Here is an 18,021-nt window from a genome sequence, read left to right as displayed (position 1 = left end):
AGAGTTGGCATTGTCGTTTTAATTGGACAGCGGTTTCGTTCGTCAAAGGTAACGAGGCGGTACGCGCGACTGGTGAAAGACTTAATTTGCTGGTTTTACAGAGCTCTCGATTGCATTTCTGCTCGATATGAAACCTTCAGAATACCTTTTTAAAATAGTGTCCTGTCAAATGAATTAATTGGATCGTCGAAACGCAATTAATCTGCTCGATCTGTCCTAGTAACGAAACGACGAATGAGATTTTAACGTTCGTATCTTTACACGCTTATTAACCCTGTGAAAATCGTAGTTCCATTTTTCCTTCTTTCTCGCTCTTCGTTTCCTCGTTTTGCAAACATCGCCATTCGTTTATTTTAATTTTTATCTCGCGATAAAGGTTCGATCATTATCGTCACGAACGTCGAATATTTTATTTCACTGTGATAAGACGAAGGGTAGATTGAAAAGATTTCTTACTTCTATGTAATAACTAAGTTTCGTAAAACAATGAAATCGTACATATAGTTTCATAGAATAATAACAAATGTAATTTAAAAAGTAATAAACGTGTCTACACGAAAATAGCTACACGAAAAAATTGTGCCAGTATTCATTGTGTAGCGATTAAAATATTCATAAAAGGATTTCACATTTATCTACAAAATTATCAGAGTGGTCTGTACAAGATTAATTTTTAATGATTTCGGGTTACGTAGCCAGTTTCAAAAGCACAAAGTCGAACTCGTTCTCGAGCACCAGTTAGATTCGACGAGTGTGATCGATCAAAGAGCAATTACTCAAATCTTTTTTAAAGTTGTTCCAATTAAAGTTCTGATAGAAAGAGTCGTGCGTGATGGCCATTCGTCCGATAAAAAGAGACGATTGACATCGAATGCTTTAAGATTCAACCTGACTAGATCTTACGAACATCACGTAATTAATATTCGCTTAATTATCGGAAAATTGAAATGCGCTGATTAATAACGTCATGTCGAATCGTACGGTCGAGAAGCATTTTGACATGTGCCGAGTTTTATTAGTCTTTTATTAAACTTCGTCGATATATTTTAATTAAGAAAATAAATAAATAAAAGAATAACTTTATATACACGTGCCGTTTGAAGTTTTATTAAAAAGTGAGCAAACGCGAAAAAACCAACCCGCGATACTATCGATTTCTAATAATATTCATTTGGTGCTGGAACGAAATGTCTTGGGCTACTTTGTTACTGTGATGCACGCTATATTCGTTATTCTCGTAAACAATATTTTCAATGTATCCTTTGCAAAGATTTCTTAACACTCCGCTTTTCGCGTAAATCTACTAATAACTTCGATCAGTAACCGATGTTTGCTTGGTAAAAAATTTCAAGTAAACTTTACGTAACGATCGGCTTGCGCGTGATATCAACGTAGTGTCATCGGACATTACCATTCGGTCTGCATTTGATAACACGTTGGTGCAACCGGACGTGAAAGTGTTAATTATTCTTAATTATTCACGAGAAGCTCACACGAGGAACTCGTTTAACTTGGAGGCAGCTCGGAGTTGTTCAACAATCATAGCCCACCGAAGTCCATAGATCATTAGAATTCCAGTCAGCCGTAAATGTTCGATAATTGGATATTCGCCGTGGGAGTTCAGCGATGGACACGCTGAATATTTTCATGGATGAGCCGAGCGAAAATTTGCAAAACAATTACGCAACTAGGGAATAATTTGTGGCGCGTGCTACGTGCCGTGTCCGACACGAGCTGCTGCGAATAAATGTATCGCCGGCAACGTTGTTAAATAATTGAATTATTAACGACGTCTCATTTTACGTTCGCTTCTATGCGAGCCGCTCGATAATTTGTTCGCGTTGCTTCTTTGAAAATAGAAGCGTGGGATCCCGACAGTGGGAAAATACGTATGTATAGCGCGCATATAGAGTTTCTACAAGCCGATAACACGAACGACAGTAAGTTACGGCGAGCAAAACGACCTAGTAACGTAAACGAGACATAAACGAGATAAAATGGAAGACGCCACCCCGTCGAGATATGCCAGCCTGGTTTACACGTTGTTGAAGGCTTTAGGGCTTAGCGTTTTCAAGAGGATACGCTGGCTAATCCACCAAAAAGTCATGCGGAGAAACTCCGATAAGGCCTGATGCAGACGAGCGGGTTTCCTCTTGTGCGAGCACGCACGGTTATTGGAAGATAAGCAGTGACAAAACGACGTCGTTATTAGATGCGTGACAGTCGTGTACGTACAGCGTACTACATACGTATTAGTAGCATTTTGATCTAAACTCTTCCGAGTTATGTACAAATTGAGAATTAAGAAATTAGCGACGTGTCTTTCCTGTATGGTTTTTATAGACAAACGTACTTCGTCACCAGCGCACAATATAATTGCAATGGACTGTGAAAACACGGAAAATTCACTCGTCTGCGTCAAGTTCAACCCTTAACTGTTATCCTTGGCTCATATAAATAATTACGATTTACATTATTTAATATCAAAACATATATCATTTTAGATATAGTTCGAGAAAATGAAACACTTGAAAAGTAAGTACTTTACTGCAACGATATCGGTCAAGGGTTAAGAATACTAAGAGCCACAGCTGTCTGTAGATCTGACAGTGAAGAAATCGTGTTTTCTGTTTCGCGTCGACTGCCGATTTCTCGACAAACTTGCAAATGATTGGCATAACGCTGTCAGACGTCGGTAGGCACTTAATTAGCGGCGACAGCAGGAAGCGGAAAAAGGCCGAGTATATTCGAAGGGAAGAGCACTTGAACAACGGGTTTAGGAAAAGTTCGTCGTCCGGCAAAGGGCGGATTTAATTTCCGGTCCTCGATAGGACACAACCTCGTAATGAACTTTCTTATCGTTCTCCTGGTTGGCTCTGACTCTACCCAGTACCCATTGGTTGCGGCTGAACTTTGAACGGTTAGACGGAGACCGCCATTTGGCCGCATCTACGTGCCAAAGACGATAACGTTCGATAAGATTTGTTTTTTAAATTCGTCTGTAATTTTTTCTCCGACGCGAGGCCTACTTTTTTATCTCATTCGTCTAAACTTTCTCTTTGCTGTTCTAACCGCGTATCGTTTCACCAGGAATGGCACAAAAAGCTCGGACAAATGAGAAACATTTCAACTAAACGGCGCGAATTTTATACACGGTCGACTTCGTTGGTATGCACCCTATACTCGCAATCCTTTCGCACTATTCGCTACCTTTTCTCTGTGTTTCCAATGTTTGCTTTACTTTCTCGCTACTTTCTATCGTCAATTGTATTCAGGTAACACGCAATGACGAGATTCATGCGGACGATACGAAATACGACAAGCTTTACGTTTCGCTGACTATTCTCTTCCAAACTGCAAAAGATTCAATTGTGATTCTTTGGACAAAAAGGTCTTGATTATTTGATTCGATCTTGTGCCATCAGCTTGTTACGTACATATGTATACTACCGTCCAAAGTTCCTGAACACACGTTTATCTCTGATCAGATGTACTTTAATTACGTAATTAAGGATAAACTGCAACGATAAGATCACGTCGATATTACCTTGCTCCTATTTCTTGGCGCGAAGTCTTCCTTGCTGGCCTTCCGCCGCTTGTCTTTCAGGATCATTCTCGCCGCAGCGAACGCCATTCTGCCGATGCACTTTCTTCCGTCCCTTTAGCAATTTCGAATAAGGAACACGAAACTCGTGCTCAACGATCGATCACACGCGATAATGCACAGCCGAACACCAGTCCGCGTACTTACGAATTAAATTTCCTTTTTATTTTTATTGCTTTATTTGATCACACGGATTATCGTTGAATTAACGAGAATTTACCACTACGATTTAATCGACACGACGTACGTATGAATATGTATACGTGAATTGAAATTCGCTACGTTTGTACTACGCGATATCTACATGCCTCTCCTTCCTTTTTCTTCTCGTATATATCACTAGACTATAACTAATATTGACGTCGTCTTCTCGGGCCGGGCGTCCTTGTTGTTGATTCTTCCCTTTGCTTACTGTACTCGCTTGTTGCCCGGTTTTGATTTTTCTTCGATTCGCTTCACACGCGACCGGTCTCGAGAAGGCGAAAAGATCGCTGAACACTATCGTTTACGATTTTGAGGATAAACACAGCCAGGGGTTATCGCGGATTGACTAGATTCAGCTTCCTCGTCTTTGAAGTTTTATCGTGAAATTGACCGTGCGGTGGAGCGACGTCTGGCGTCGTCGTCGGTGTCTCTGTTTCCTGTCGCTTCTCGTGAGTAGCTCGTCGACGGGCTCTCGCGGAAGCTCGACGAGGACATTTGCCTGTCGCGATGTCACCGTTATTTCCGGTGGATTCTTCGTACACGACGTTTCTTCGATAAATATACGCGACGTTTCTTCGATAAATATACGCAACGTTACGCTATCTCTATCTTCCACTTCTTTCTTCTTCTGTTTCCTTTTCTTCTTGCCCGTATTATTCTCCTCTAAACGACTACATACCAGGCGACACGAGCCGCAACTGATGCGTCCTCATGGCTCGATCGATCTGTCATTAGTTGCTATAATTATGGCCATGGATCTGAAAAGAAACAGGTCCGTTGCGGACGACTCGCCTACGTGTCTCGATCGATCCTCGAACGATGTTTTCAAACCCAAGTAACGAGGTGTACAGCCTGCCCGTTTGAATAATTAAACAACCGCCATCATCTTGTCGGTCATTTCGTCGGGCTATTTTCGCCCGTCTAAAATAACCGGAAATTATGTCTTAAAAAAGAAGTTAACTTTCTCTCTGATTTGTTGCCAGTGGACTTTAGCCTCGATATGGCTCAAGGACTAAATACAATCAACAAATGATTATAAAATATCGAAATAATTACAGCTAGTTGTTTCATTGAGAATGGCCCAGTGTAATTGTGGCTAACATTCGCGATAAACGATTCATACACAAAGCTCGGAAAGTTTTTGATCAGACCACGTACAAACGATGATCTCTTCACGTGCACGGTCGTTCGTTTTTGCAGGCAAAACGCTCGAACCATCATATAACGAAAAAGAACGGCACAACTCTTCGGCAAGGCGAGTTTTTGAAGAGGCGTCGACAAGCCCTATTGGAGATGACGAGAAACGAAAGTAGAATGGGCCGTGTTTGCGTCTGCCCTGAACCGCGAAACTTTTCTAATTAAATTCGCTCGCCTAACGCCTCGATAGATTTCGCAGAGGAACGTGAAAGGCAAAAAAAGGAAATCGAGGAAAGCTCGAACGAAACCTTTTCACACCGTATGCTTCCGCGTTTTACACGAGCATAAAGATTCCGTGGAAAAACGTAGCGTCAGCCACTTGCGTAAATCTTGCGCGCGCTTTCAACCCTTTTTCCATAAAAAAATTCGGCTCATACCAGAATCCCACTCGTCGTAAGAGTATAAAATATTTTCCTTTGCATGATAATGGCGGGGCATTACACTGCGTATAATTTATTTAGTTATTTACAGAGGAAAACTCGTTAGAAAAATCCGTACACTCCTGCTCCTAAGTATTAGAATAGTTAGTGGTTTCGTGTAAATTGCGTACAACGTACAAATTTATGAAATTCATTTGTAAGGCTAACGAGAGGCACACGATGAATTAAAAATCACACTTTTATAATTATTCCTCGAACTTTCGTAATTTTCTAACCCAACTCCTATTGAAATTTTTTCATACAAATTAAATGCACAACCTGGAGAAGTTTTCTTAAGATCTGGCTCGAAGTTTGGTATTAATAAGAACAACTGCAGTGGAAAAATTAAAATAACACGATTGCTAGAAATATCTAAATAGTTAAAGTAAGAGAAACATAACATAGTGGATATAGACGAGAAGAAATTTAAGCACAGAGGATACTGATTAAGAAATTTAGAAATTCTCTCAATAAGTCCCAAGGATCTAAAGGTACGAAACACGGTATTTTAATTATAGGTTTGCCTAAATTCGTCGACGACAGGATAAGACCAAAAATTGCTCTCGTATTTCTTCTCGTGACGCGTGTCTTCCGACCGTTCCCTGATGGACAGCGAATATTTCTTCGTCTCCGGGATTCTACGAGTGATACATGACTCCTGTTCCACGATTCCGAGGCATCGCTTTTAAATCGTCCCGTTCGCGTAATTTGCGTTTTGCTCTAACGAGATGAAAATTCCACGATAAATTCACATCTCGAGCAAAACATGCCACGAAAATGGAGCAAGTTTAAATCGATGCAACGGGTCGCGTTATTCGTGCCTAAAGCAGGGCCCACCGATGGTAAATCATTTTACCTTGAAAATTCGGCGCTTGATACCTCTCCACTTGGAATTAATTTCGATGAAATTTCATGTATCCGTAAAAGCGTTCTTATAAACGTTCAAGTACTTTCGCGATCTATTATATATACGTATTCCTTGATGATCTCTTATTGCAGAAGATTTCTCGAACCACGTTTCGTGTTACGTTAAATAACGAGATGCGATATTGGCGCGAAGTGACAAACGTTTTAAAATAGAAAGATAGAATTGAATGGCGTTAAGATAAGAAAGCGGAAAGCTGAAAGTACGACCTCTTAATATTATAACGAGATGGTATAGTACCTAAGGAATAACGTAAAATGTCTCGTTAAAAAGTGCTATCCAACGGTGTGCTGTTACAGATTACCTTTCGAGGTGTGGCCGTGCAACGTACGTCTGAATCTACTTAATCGATTCCGCGTGCAAACCCAGCTGCACAGAACCTATCGAATTTTCTATAGAATATTCCGAGCGAAATAACTGCAACGAATTTTGTCGAGATCGCGTATACAATGTTCGTTTAATTCGTAGTCACGGTTACTCGGTGCACGTGTAACGGTTAAATAAATTATATCCTTTATCGATTGGGCCATTGTAATCTAAAATCAGACACGCGCGAACGTGTTTCCGCGAATCGTATCTGATCCGATTTCTGTCCTGTATGACACATCAATATCGACAACGTGTACGACATGTTCCACAAAAAAATATGCTTCCACCTTTTATAAAAAGAAAATTTCGGCTGTATTTCAAACAGACGAATCGTTCTTCCAGTGATTTGAAAAAAGAGAACATTCAGAAATATTCCCATCATTTTCTTCCGCGTTATTTTTTGCAGTAAGTTTTCTCGTTTTTCTTTTTTAGTTTCGACCAAGTTTATCGCGGAGAAGAAAGAGATTCGATTCCCCCCGATGAAACGGTAGATGGTAACGATAGTTCGAACGACAGAGTAATAACGTCGATAAGAGCAGCCCATTGAAACTCCAATGAGATTTCTCGAGGATCAGTTTCAGTGAAAAATTGCAATTTCTGCTTGTCCAGGACTAACAGGTTCTCGGGCAAGCGAACGATTTTAATCGGATGCGTGTATCGACCTGGACGAGAGTCATTTTCCTCTCGAAATCAAAACAACGGATTTCATCCTTTTACGTATCGGACGTATCTCGCCAACAATTCCTTCCGAACCATTGCCGATTTTTGTTCCCCTCCTAACTAGATCGTATCCGGGTCATTCCGTCCGATGACGTGCACGAAAAATTCGACAGCCAAAATGAGGCAACCGATACGATAAATGCGAGCGACCAGCCGCGAAATCGAATCGTCGATAACGAACTCTCGATGCACAGGGATCTTCCAGCAATTCCGAAGATTATGCGCATCTCGAATAGAAGTCCCGTTTTCAACGAACGAAAAATTATGTCGGTTTTAAACGAACGACACGTTTACGGGGAAAGATTAATCCAACAGTCTGGCCTACTTCACGGAAAATAAAACAACGATATATTTCTTTGAAAAAGAAGACGATTCAATGCTGTTTACGTGAACGCCGATAAACGTGATCGACGTCCCCGCTTCTCCTATCGCGAGGCTTTTGATTTATCATTCGAAAAGTTTCGATAGTATGTCCTGAGGGGTAAAAACGAACACAGAGAGACATCAACGTGTTTCGCGATACCTCAATGTGCTTCTAATGAGAACGTATTGCCGCGTTATCTCGTTCGAACGATACAGACTGAATTTACAATTAGTTGCTACTCCTGTCACGAGCCGCTCGTTTCAGACTTGTGTGTCGTGGCTGACGTTCCGGCCTCGCCTCCGGCGGAAGCTTAAAACTCGATTAAACGACTACTGATGCAATGTCAATCGGACGAGAAGCCACGGAAACTGGATTAACGTCTGTCAGTGTCGCGTTGTTCGCGTGCATTCGAGACCGAGCGTCGTGTTAAATAAGACTGACAACTCGGGAAGAAATCGAAAGGGAAGTACAGACAATGATTCTTTCAATTAAGTCAAAGACAATGCTGATAATTCCATCAGGAAATTATAACGATCTCTATACTAGTATTAATTAATTAATTAATTAATTTTCAACAGCTCTTCCAAAGAGTTCCTGCTAATTTTTATCCAAAACTTAGTACTACGGAGGTTGCACATACGAAATTTATGAAAGTACAGGAAACGTGCACACAGCACGATGCTTGTTCTAATTTCTAATATACTGTACTTTGACTCTCGCGATATCATCCTATTGCAACGCTTTTAAATTAACCAGTAAGAGGATCATCTATAAAATAGGAGAGCGTGATAGTTTATCCTGCGAGTAACGTGAATGGTGACCGAGATCGGAAGGGCGTGACATCGGATAAACGGTAGCGGACGTTACCATCCTTTCTACGTGGCGTTTACATCGAAAATTGTCGTGTCCATTAACCTGCACCCGCAGTTATAAACCTATCGTTGTAAAAATAGAATCGAACCCGATGTTCGATGGGTGTTTCAGTTTGTTTTTCAGGCGTCCGTATGTCTGGCGATGAAACAGCAAGTGTGTATGCATGTTGCTGGTATGCAGAGAAATGGAGTCACTAGGCTATCGGTGGCGTGGCCCGTTGTTTAGGTTAACAGCCCCTAGTCACGCACGACCGAACGGATCGCGGCTACATCGTTCTGGATACACGTCCACTCTGTCCTTCCTTTTTAACTCGCTTTATCATTCTAGATCTCTGCGTAGCCCAATGGCCACGCCGTTTCCCTGGCTTCGATCCGCCAGACCTGACGCCACCAGCGAATCAAATTGCAGGACACGGGTCTTCACCTTCTGCTGTGATGTACCGGTGATTAAAATTCCTCGTTACTGCGATCCTTGGCTTTGTCTCCCGCCGGGACTCGTCGTTGCAATAGATTTTTCGCTGCAGACGAGCTGCATCCGTACGAGATGGCTTAACGTTTCATCCAATCCATCTTCCTAGAAATTGCGGATGTAGGCCGTATTCTCGGTATTCTGTGCGCAGCTGTCTTTCGCTTAAGCATCCACGTACGAGTTTCCAGTACTATAAACCGATATTAATTCTTTACCGGGAACGAGAAACGTTGTAGAATCCCTTCCAATTAACTTTCTAATTAAAAGCAGGATTTACAAGGGAGAATTTTTCTAATATCCGGGAAAAATTCATCCGTGGGCACATTCAAAATTGATTAATTATTTCCTAGGAGAAATCGTCCCATGAATTTCTTATCGAGGAAATCGAGGTACCGAGTGGATTGCTTTATATATAATTTGATGTTTGTTCTCTTACTATAATCATAATCATAGAATAAAATAATCATGGGGAAATATTCTTTAGAAAATGAAAATATCTTTGAATACAGATTTCGTGGTTAGTAATTTTGTAATGTACGTTTATAACATTGCCATTTATAACGTTGGAAAAATCCTGTCTGTGCAGCTAAAATTCCGAATGCAAAGGATTGATATTGGCCAAACACGATCAAGAACATTGGCTATCTTAATAAATACGAAACAGTATAAATCGTATAGACAAAGTTGCGGTGCGCTCAGCGTTTCATAACGTGCATAGTGAAGATTATCTGTCAGAGCTTCGGGGCATCGATGGGGTCACGTAGTTGGAGTTCGTTAGAGCGTCTAAACGCAGGGTTGGTTATCGGAAGCCAAGGATGGCGAAACTTCCATTAACATTGCTCGAATTATCAATCTGTAGCGCTTTCATTAAGCTTTCGCAGTTCGGAATCGACTTACGCGGAAAACGGTCACTGGAGAGAATCCTTTCCCGAAATCCTATCTTTCGTGCGTCCCGGTCCATCTTTGTTACTCCCGTGGGAAGTTGGTGTGGAGGTAGTATTGATCACTCCCATGCTGCGCCCACCTCCACCCTCTACGTCCTCCGACCTCTGTTTTCCATCCTCCGTTCTGCATCCTCCGTCCTTTATCCTGCACCCTCTTCAATCTGCCACCTTCTACGTTTCGTCTTCACGCTCTTCGTTCCTTTGTTCAATCGTTACTGCTTGATCCATCGTATCTTCCACGAAATAACGTCTTACGAGAATATCTACGGGATGTTTCAGAAAGTTGGGGTGAAACCTCGAGAAGAACATGCAGCACACATCGAAACAAGCAAAAGGATCTTAATTAACACGGGTACGAATGTTAACGAGTTTTAAAGTTGCTAGAAGTTTTCAACTTGCAACGACATATTATAACTTTCCGTTATTAGATTAATTATGTAATAATTAATTATATAATCGTACTCTGATGTCGCTTAATAACAACGATAGAACAATATATAGCTTATCACTTTGGGGTTGTAGCGTTCGTGTGCATGTATCGAGTTATTCACCAGTTATGTGCAACTTTTACATTATTCAAATAATGGCTCTGCGAGGAAACGCGGCGGAACGTATGTTGAAATGAATATAAAATACTGTAAATGGAGTTAGTTAATACCGTATCGATGAAAACGTTTCGCAATTCCGAAGCTAATCATACTTGAACGTTTATTGAAACGTTTTTATTTATTTCGATCGATACTAGGTATATCTTCCTGAGGCTCGATCCCAAATTTTTAAAACACCCTATATAAGCATCAGCCTATTTTCTGGTTCGATTAACGTCTCAATTATGCGGGTGTTAAACCAAAATCAAGCGGAATTAACACGTCGGATTCTCATTTGACGTCATGTTTTTCACTAGACCAGATCCGACAAGGGAACATCCGGTAAAAGCTGTACCAACCGGCTACCCATAAAAGGGATCGTCCTTCTAATAAAAAAAAAAAAAAATCTGGTAATCCCGGTCTGAATGAAGGAGGCAAGAATTTCGCTGCTTTTTCGCGTCTGGGCTCGCATTTTTTGTAAGCCGCCCCCGGCACTTCGCAACCAACAGCGTGGTGCGCGCACGCTAAATCCCTTTTTCCGGGCAGAACTTTTCACACAGGCTGCCGTGACTGTGAAAATAGCAGCCGTTTCGAATCGCTGCGAATATTACGCCGAGGATGGAGGATTAACGGCTCCGAAGCGGCAAAGACTGCTTTCCGTTGCGTAATCGATACACCACTGCGCGATATCGTTTTGCATTTCCATAGCTCGACCGCCGTGATTTACGATACCCCGATTATTTCCCATCGGGATGAACGCGAAAAACATCACTCGTTGTATCTTTTAAACGTTACTTCCGAAGTTGTGTGACGCTCCGTTATTTCGGCCAAGATTCAACCAGAGTTCCAATTGTTGTTTCATCGTTGTTCAAGGCTTGTGTATAATATATATATTTGTGGTACGAGACAGTTGATTTATGGGAATCGTCAGCGTGGAACAGACTGAAGAAACGTAACGATGCTTACGACACTGGATCGTCGCCAGACTAGACGCCAGTCCACAGACGCAGAATTTCTACGTATCAATGTACGATGTAAATGAAATTCTCGTTCACCTTGAAGGGGATGAACAGCGCTTGTTCCACGAGGAAAAAACACCGGAGCCAGAACCCTTGACGTCACGTCAAGGAAAATTCTATATGTCTCGAAGATTGCGATCGAACATGAAGAAACAATTTGCTCGCGAGTGTATTAAAAGTAACACGCTCGAAGACAGTGCATACCTGTTGCCACGTATAAGCTTGCTGAGATCAAATTTCTTGCTATTTGTATCTTCTCGTGCAATGGAAGAATGACACATTTCGCGATGTATAGGAGATTGCTAAGCTATCAAAAGCCACGTTCAACTATCAAAGTTACGTTTAACTAGCTTCGAACGCCTGCACGTAGTCCTGCGTTTTGCGGAGGAGGCAATTAACCAGCTGAATTGCAAAGTGGTACTTGATGATCCTTTGAAATTTTAATCAAATAACCTAAGAACAAAAGCGCTAACATAGCCGAAAATTTAGATACAAAGAGGTACAGGTTCTCCTATAGTAGCACGATTTGAGTATTCGGTGATATTTAAACAGAGCGTGGACCTCGATTGTTTGCCCTCTTTCAGGCGCCTTATGGAGCCTGACAGCCTCTCGATTTTTAATTCAGCTACGCTATCGTCTACGAGTATTTCGACACTTCCAAATTATTGGGAATATATAAAATATAGTTCAAAGAAGCACGCATATATTTCTACGATTTTACTAAAATTATCGATGAAATTATCACTGCTAATAAACTCTTTTCTACTACGTACCAAATCCAGTAATGATTTAAATGTAATTATATACATAAATTTTACAAATTCGTAGCATTTGATAAATTCCATCTGTAAAATTATAAAAGATAATTCTATAATGTACAACTCGTAATTTGTTAATTTAATAGTATTGTGTGTAACTTGAAAATTCACAAATAAATTATTAATGAACTAATAAGTTACAAAATGTAATTATTTATTGATATAATAATTATACAATTCTCTTCCATTACGATTCTACGCCAACTAGGATAATCGAATAATAGATAATTTGTAAAATTGACTTTTAAAATTTCATTTCTTTGATTATTATCAACCTTCTACTAATTCCACATAACAATCCATTGATAGTGCTAATAATTATTCACGCGTATCTTGTAAAACTTCAGCAAAAAATCAGTTGCGTAAGAGATCTCTGATGACTAAATACTTCTAGACTTTCGCGTAGATCAGGGCAAGGTTCCTCTCTTGGAAGGTTGGCATATCCAGGACGAAAGAGTGACGGCTCGAATTTGGGCCAACGTCTTCGACGTGTCAGGCCGGTGTCGGCCAGGAGGAATCTCGCGAACGGTCGCCCGCTCCGGAATATTTACCCAGCCGGGTTTACGTGCCGAAATCGTGCACGTGCGTACGCGTGCGCACGCTACCATCCAGGTTCACGTCCTACTTACGATATCGAACTGCGGAAGGGCAGGGCACCCCGCAAAACGTTTCTGTCATTCACTATTTATCTGTGTACGCTCGAACGAACGCGTGTTTTCGCACGCCTTTGTTCCGCCTTCGTTCTGCCTTCGTTCTGCTTTCGTTCGTCAAAGCCTTGGTCCGCGAGGGAAATTCCTCGGGAAAATCGTTCGACGGTTTAAGTGCCAGCGAGCAACAGATTACGAATTGAATGGGCATTCGAGAGTAATCACGATAATGAGAAGGGATCCGTTCGATCGTCAGCCTGCAGGTAAGGCTGGGATTGTCGGCCAAGTAATTTTGCAATGTCTGTCGCGGTGGAAGCTAATGACGAAAAGTACGAATGGTAGGCTGGAGGGTTTGCTCGTTGAGAAAATAATCGAAATAATTGCGCCAATTAACGATAGGCGCATCTCTAGCAGAGCGACGGCGTAATGCTTCTCGGAGAAATTGCTCGTCGAAGAGAAGAGGCAGTTGAACGATGGCCAAGTGCAACTGTATGGCCATCTCTGTTACGGAAAGAGACTCTGTAATCGACTGGAACGTAATGGAAAGGGTCGCAACACGGAAACAGCAGCTCTGCAAAAGCGTTCACCCATTTACTAAGTAAAGAACTGGAAAGCTTGACGAGACAGTCTAATCATTCGGAAACATCCTGGCAGAATGCGTTAATTTTCGGATCTTCGTGTCTTTCGGAAGTTGAACAGAAATATTTTAACGTGAAACGATCGACGAATGGAATAACCCGATAGATTCGAAACTTCGTGTCTTTAGAAAATAGTAGAAACGAATAATATTAGTTTAGTTTTTACGTCGATATAACTTGACTAATGTTATATTTTGCGTGAAAACGACCCTAGCTTTTCGAATTGTCCTCGGCGCAATCGTAGCGATCGTATGGGTTTGGATTAGATGAAAAATCCGAGTTGTTGGTCGCGTGACTGAATGGTCGAGAGAGTTTCCGTGCGCCACGAAATACGGAAGAAACGCGGGACAAACGGTCAGGGGTCCGGCCGGCGAAGACGGTGCAGACAACGAACGGAAAACCGGGCAGGAAACGAAGGGGTAAACGACAAGGAGATACATCGCGAGGAAGCACGATTGTCGTTGATTATCTGAATAAATCGAGCCTATTTCAAGCGAGTCGGTCTCTGCGATGTGCGATGTGCGCCCAAAAACAAGATCGCTTGGAATTTCACCGATGCGACGAGGTAGCTCGTTTATCGCCACCTGCCAACCTTCGCGCTCTCCTCCGGGAATAGCGAAAAAAATCTTTTCAAATCGCATGCCAAGCTCTCGGGAATATCGACGTATTCGCCATTCGCGCCACTTCTATTTTCTCCGAACGTGATCTCGAAAACCTCTTATAAAGAACATCGCGTTTCGTTCGTTCGTTTATCAAGACGCCGTGAAATCTTAGAAGGATGCCATATCAAAGGAAATATAGCGTTTCAAATCTGAGCAAGGATATTATTAGCTCCCTGCTTTCCCATATATTAAACGAGATTACTTTAATTTCAGAACGTTATGATTAATACGAAAATCATCAAGATACTATAACTTAGGATAAGATCGGGTTGTTTGAATTAATCTAATCGTGCACCTTGCATAGAGCAATCAATCTCGTGTATCATGCAAACGATATTACTTTATCTTTAATGTAATCGTGAGAAAATGTGAAAATTCTTCTTCCGTTCATCGTAGCCACTATATCGAGCTATAAGTTCCTTCTTCGAGAGCAAGAGTTCTTCAGATTTTCAAGTTATATGGCTTGATGTCGCGTGAGACCGTCTTTCAGACAGTTGACTGAAATATCAACGACATTTGTCAAGCGAGCGGAATATTTCTGCGAGAATTTGCGAGCCGTCGGCGTAACAGCTTTACGCAAATATCATTTGTCAGAGTTTCGTTTCACGACTATGTTTCATAGTCTCGCGTGAACAACGCTCGCGTGTAATTGAACGAAGCATGAGTCGCTTAAGTCCTTGCGATCTTATTAGGCTCGTTTCGTGGCTTAAATACCTAGAAACCAAACGTTTTTCTTAGAAATACACCAACAGGCTGCACGGATTTAAACGTTAAAAACTTTCTCGTCGTTTCTCTCCTCGTCAATAATTCCCTTCGACCAACATCGTCGTTGAAAATGGAGGAATGTTATCGAGGGTGCAACGACTTCGCGAACAATAAGCCCCGAAATCTCTTCTCCCTGTGGCCGATCTATACCAACCCTGTGAACGTTGACAAGAAATAATACTACGTAGCCTGCCTGTCAGAAGTTTCTAAAAATAATTCGCTATCGTGAATCACTTAGACCTTCGAAAATGATAACCGTTGGCAAAAGAAGATCAACCATTGCCACTCACGCGACTATTACAGTTCGACTAAATCGATATATAAAGTATCTCGATAACTATATAATCGACAGAGGGGTGCTTTTACGTGAAAAAATAAGTTGATAATATAGAGGATAGAATTTGTTCATACGTCAGTCTGTATTTCGTATGTTTTACGTTAAGGTCGATTACCTCAAAACGCGATCAATGACCATCGTATACGTTTCTCGCGTCGACACGTTACTCTTTAGATGCTTATCTATCTGCTCGATTATACCACCAAATAATTAGAGTCCTGCAACCGCAATTTTTTTGCGACCATTCCGAAGGTACTACGCGTTTCTCTTTCGTCGTGACAAAGTTAATAGACGTGATCGTTTAGAAAGTTGATCTTTCACGCGTGACACGAGGAGTTACTCTCGCGATTTCGTTGCTACTGGTAGTTGCTATTTACAGAAACGTATTCTGTTCGAGGGCGTCAATTTAGAAACAGGCATAATTGGTAAATTGAGGAAAATTATTGGAGGCGCGCGAGCTTTAACAACGTTCGACACGCAATACGGATATTAATTGGAGTAATTTGAGCGAATGGGCAACAGGTTTGATCAGTGGCTGGTTCACTTTCGTCGTGTGGTTCCTCGAAATGGAAAATGCGTCAGACGATTGGTATCTTTTTCTGTGCGTGGAAATTTGAAGAAAATGAAGGAAGGAACGCGATAAGATAAGCTAACACCCAAAGTCATTTTATAGGTTTACGGGCTTCCATAACCTGGTTATCGATTCGCCGAGCGAAATGACAATGTAATATTTCTTCGCTCTGCACTGTTCTATTCGGCGTGCACGTTTTAACATAACCTTGTTACGTGATTGTAATTCGTCGATATTACATGTTATCGAAAGTAGCTCACGAAAACATTCGAACAAGTAGAAAGTCATATTTTTCATAGCTATTATAAATTAACGATTTAGAAATCTAAGAATAATCAATTTTGCCGCTTATTATATGTATCATTTCGTAAACCTACCATTTAATTTGTTATTAATTGTATTGACATTTTTCTATATTTAGGAAAACTTTCGAAAAATATTTTATCTGATCTGAAGTACATTGATCTGATCATAATTCTAATTGCATTTCTAATTCAGAAATTAAGAAATCTAGAGATAGGGACCAACACGATTTAATCACGCCGTAATATCCTATTATAGGTAATTACGATGATCACGAGCAATGAAATCATATCAATTCGATTTATCCGTAAATTAGTAATATTTTATGAAATATGAACAGTTATCCGGATTATAGAGTATTTAATCATGACATGCCACATTCCAGATTCAACCTTTACTGTGAATTATTAATTTGTCACACTTTGACGAAATCTACGTACTGTTACAACTGTGTATAATACAAGAATAATATTATTAAAAACTATCGCTGAAAAATCTGCAGTTATATAAACTGTCTTTAGTGGTCACTAAATCCTACGGCCACGAGCTGCCCGTAAATGACAGAATATTATGCGATAGAACAGTCAAAAGGTTTCAGAATTAAATTCTGCAAATGCATACTTCCGTCGCTCATTTGTGAACGAGTGTCGCGAATACCAAGGCGAAAATTTCAATCGGAATACTATCAATCTTGCGCGGACGTGGTTTTATCGTTCGAACGCAGGGATGCCTGTATCCCTCTGATTACACCTGTCGCGCGTCCGGATCCATAACGTTGCGCGTTAAATGGACGCGAGCGTGTTTTTCATTCAGCTTTTTCAAGAGCCGATCTTCGAAACGCTTTGATACAGCACTGGCAACAAATCAGCATTAACAAAGAGCGAGCTCTGGCGCTCGTTCGAATCCACTACTGTGATTGAACGCGTCGAGTCGATCGCCTGTGCAACGTAAAATGGTGAACGTGCGGAATGTTTAAGCGCCCAGGTCAGACGACTGAATAATAGTCGGCCACTATTATTCCGCGAAACGAGACAGGCAGCACGAGATCCCTCGTTATCGAGCGATCCTGCTAGGTATTACGTTTCTCACGCTTTCGAAATGTACCTTTCGATCGGAAACACCGGTACAGAAATGGTCCAGTCATTGGACTGGACTTTACGGCAACGTTAACCTCGACGATCGATCGTATCGATTTATATAAAGTACCGGTTAGGTTCGATCGTAAAGAAACGTAGGAAACGTGGATTTCGGGAGTAGGATACAAGCGAATCTGACCAACTCTGATCTTTTCCGCAGTGGTTAAAATCGTTTCTACGTTAAGCGGAAACTATAATAAAAGTACTAACAGCTGTTTCTACCGTCCAATTCCGATATTTTTTTTATCATGTGGATGAAATGTGGATGTGGAAGTTTCTACATTAAAGGAAAGTAGCAAGGACTGCTTCGTTTCGTGCTTTTCATTTATTTTAGGAAGCCAATGAAATGCAAATCCCGGCAACAAAGCGAAGTTTGCTGTAAAAGAATTTTACCTGTTAACCGGGCAAACTCGTTATTCAGATTGCCGGTTTCTCAGACACAATGATCGAA

At 41.2% G+C, this 18,021-nt stretch overlaps 1 protein-coding gene across 6 annotated transcripts in view; it reads right to left on the bottom strand.

Annotated features, from left to right (window-relative positions):
* The window catches only part of LOC100647159 (neo-calmodulin), an 85,909-nt gene that overhangs the window by 34,136 nt on the left and 33,752 nt on the right, over nucleotides 1-18,021 (bottom strand). For 2 of the 6 annotated variants that reach the window (XM_003400163.4, XM_012315568.3), the window contains exon 2: nucleotides 3,548-4,566. The exons of the other annotated variants lie outside the window; for them this stretch is intronic. In XM_003400163.4, the coding sequence (XP_003400211.1) occupies nucleotides 3,548-3,634 (87 nt within the window). In that variant the 5' untranslated portion in view covers nucleotides 3,635-4,566. The remainder of the gene's footprint in view (nucleotides 1-3,547; nucleotides 4,567-18,021) is intronic. 6 annotated transcript variants of the gene reach the window in all.

Source organism: Bombus terrestris, chromosome 13 (genome assembly GCF_910591885.1).
Source record: "Bombus terrestris chromosome 13, iyBomTerr1.2, whole genome shotgun sequence".
NCBI classification, from domain to species: Eukaryota; Metazoa; Arthropoda; class Insecta; order Hymenoptera; family Apidae; genus Bombus; species Bombus terrestris.
This window is presented reverse-complemented; position numbering and strand designations above follow the sequence as displayed.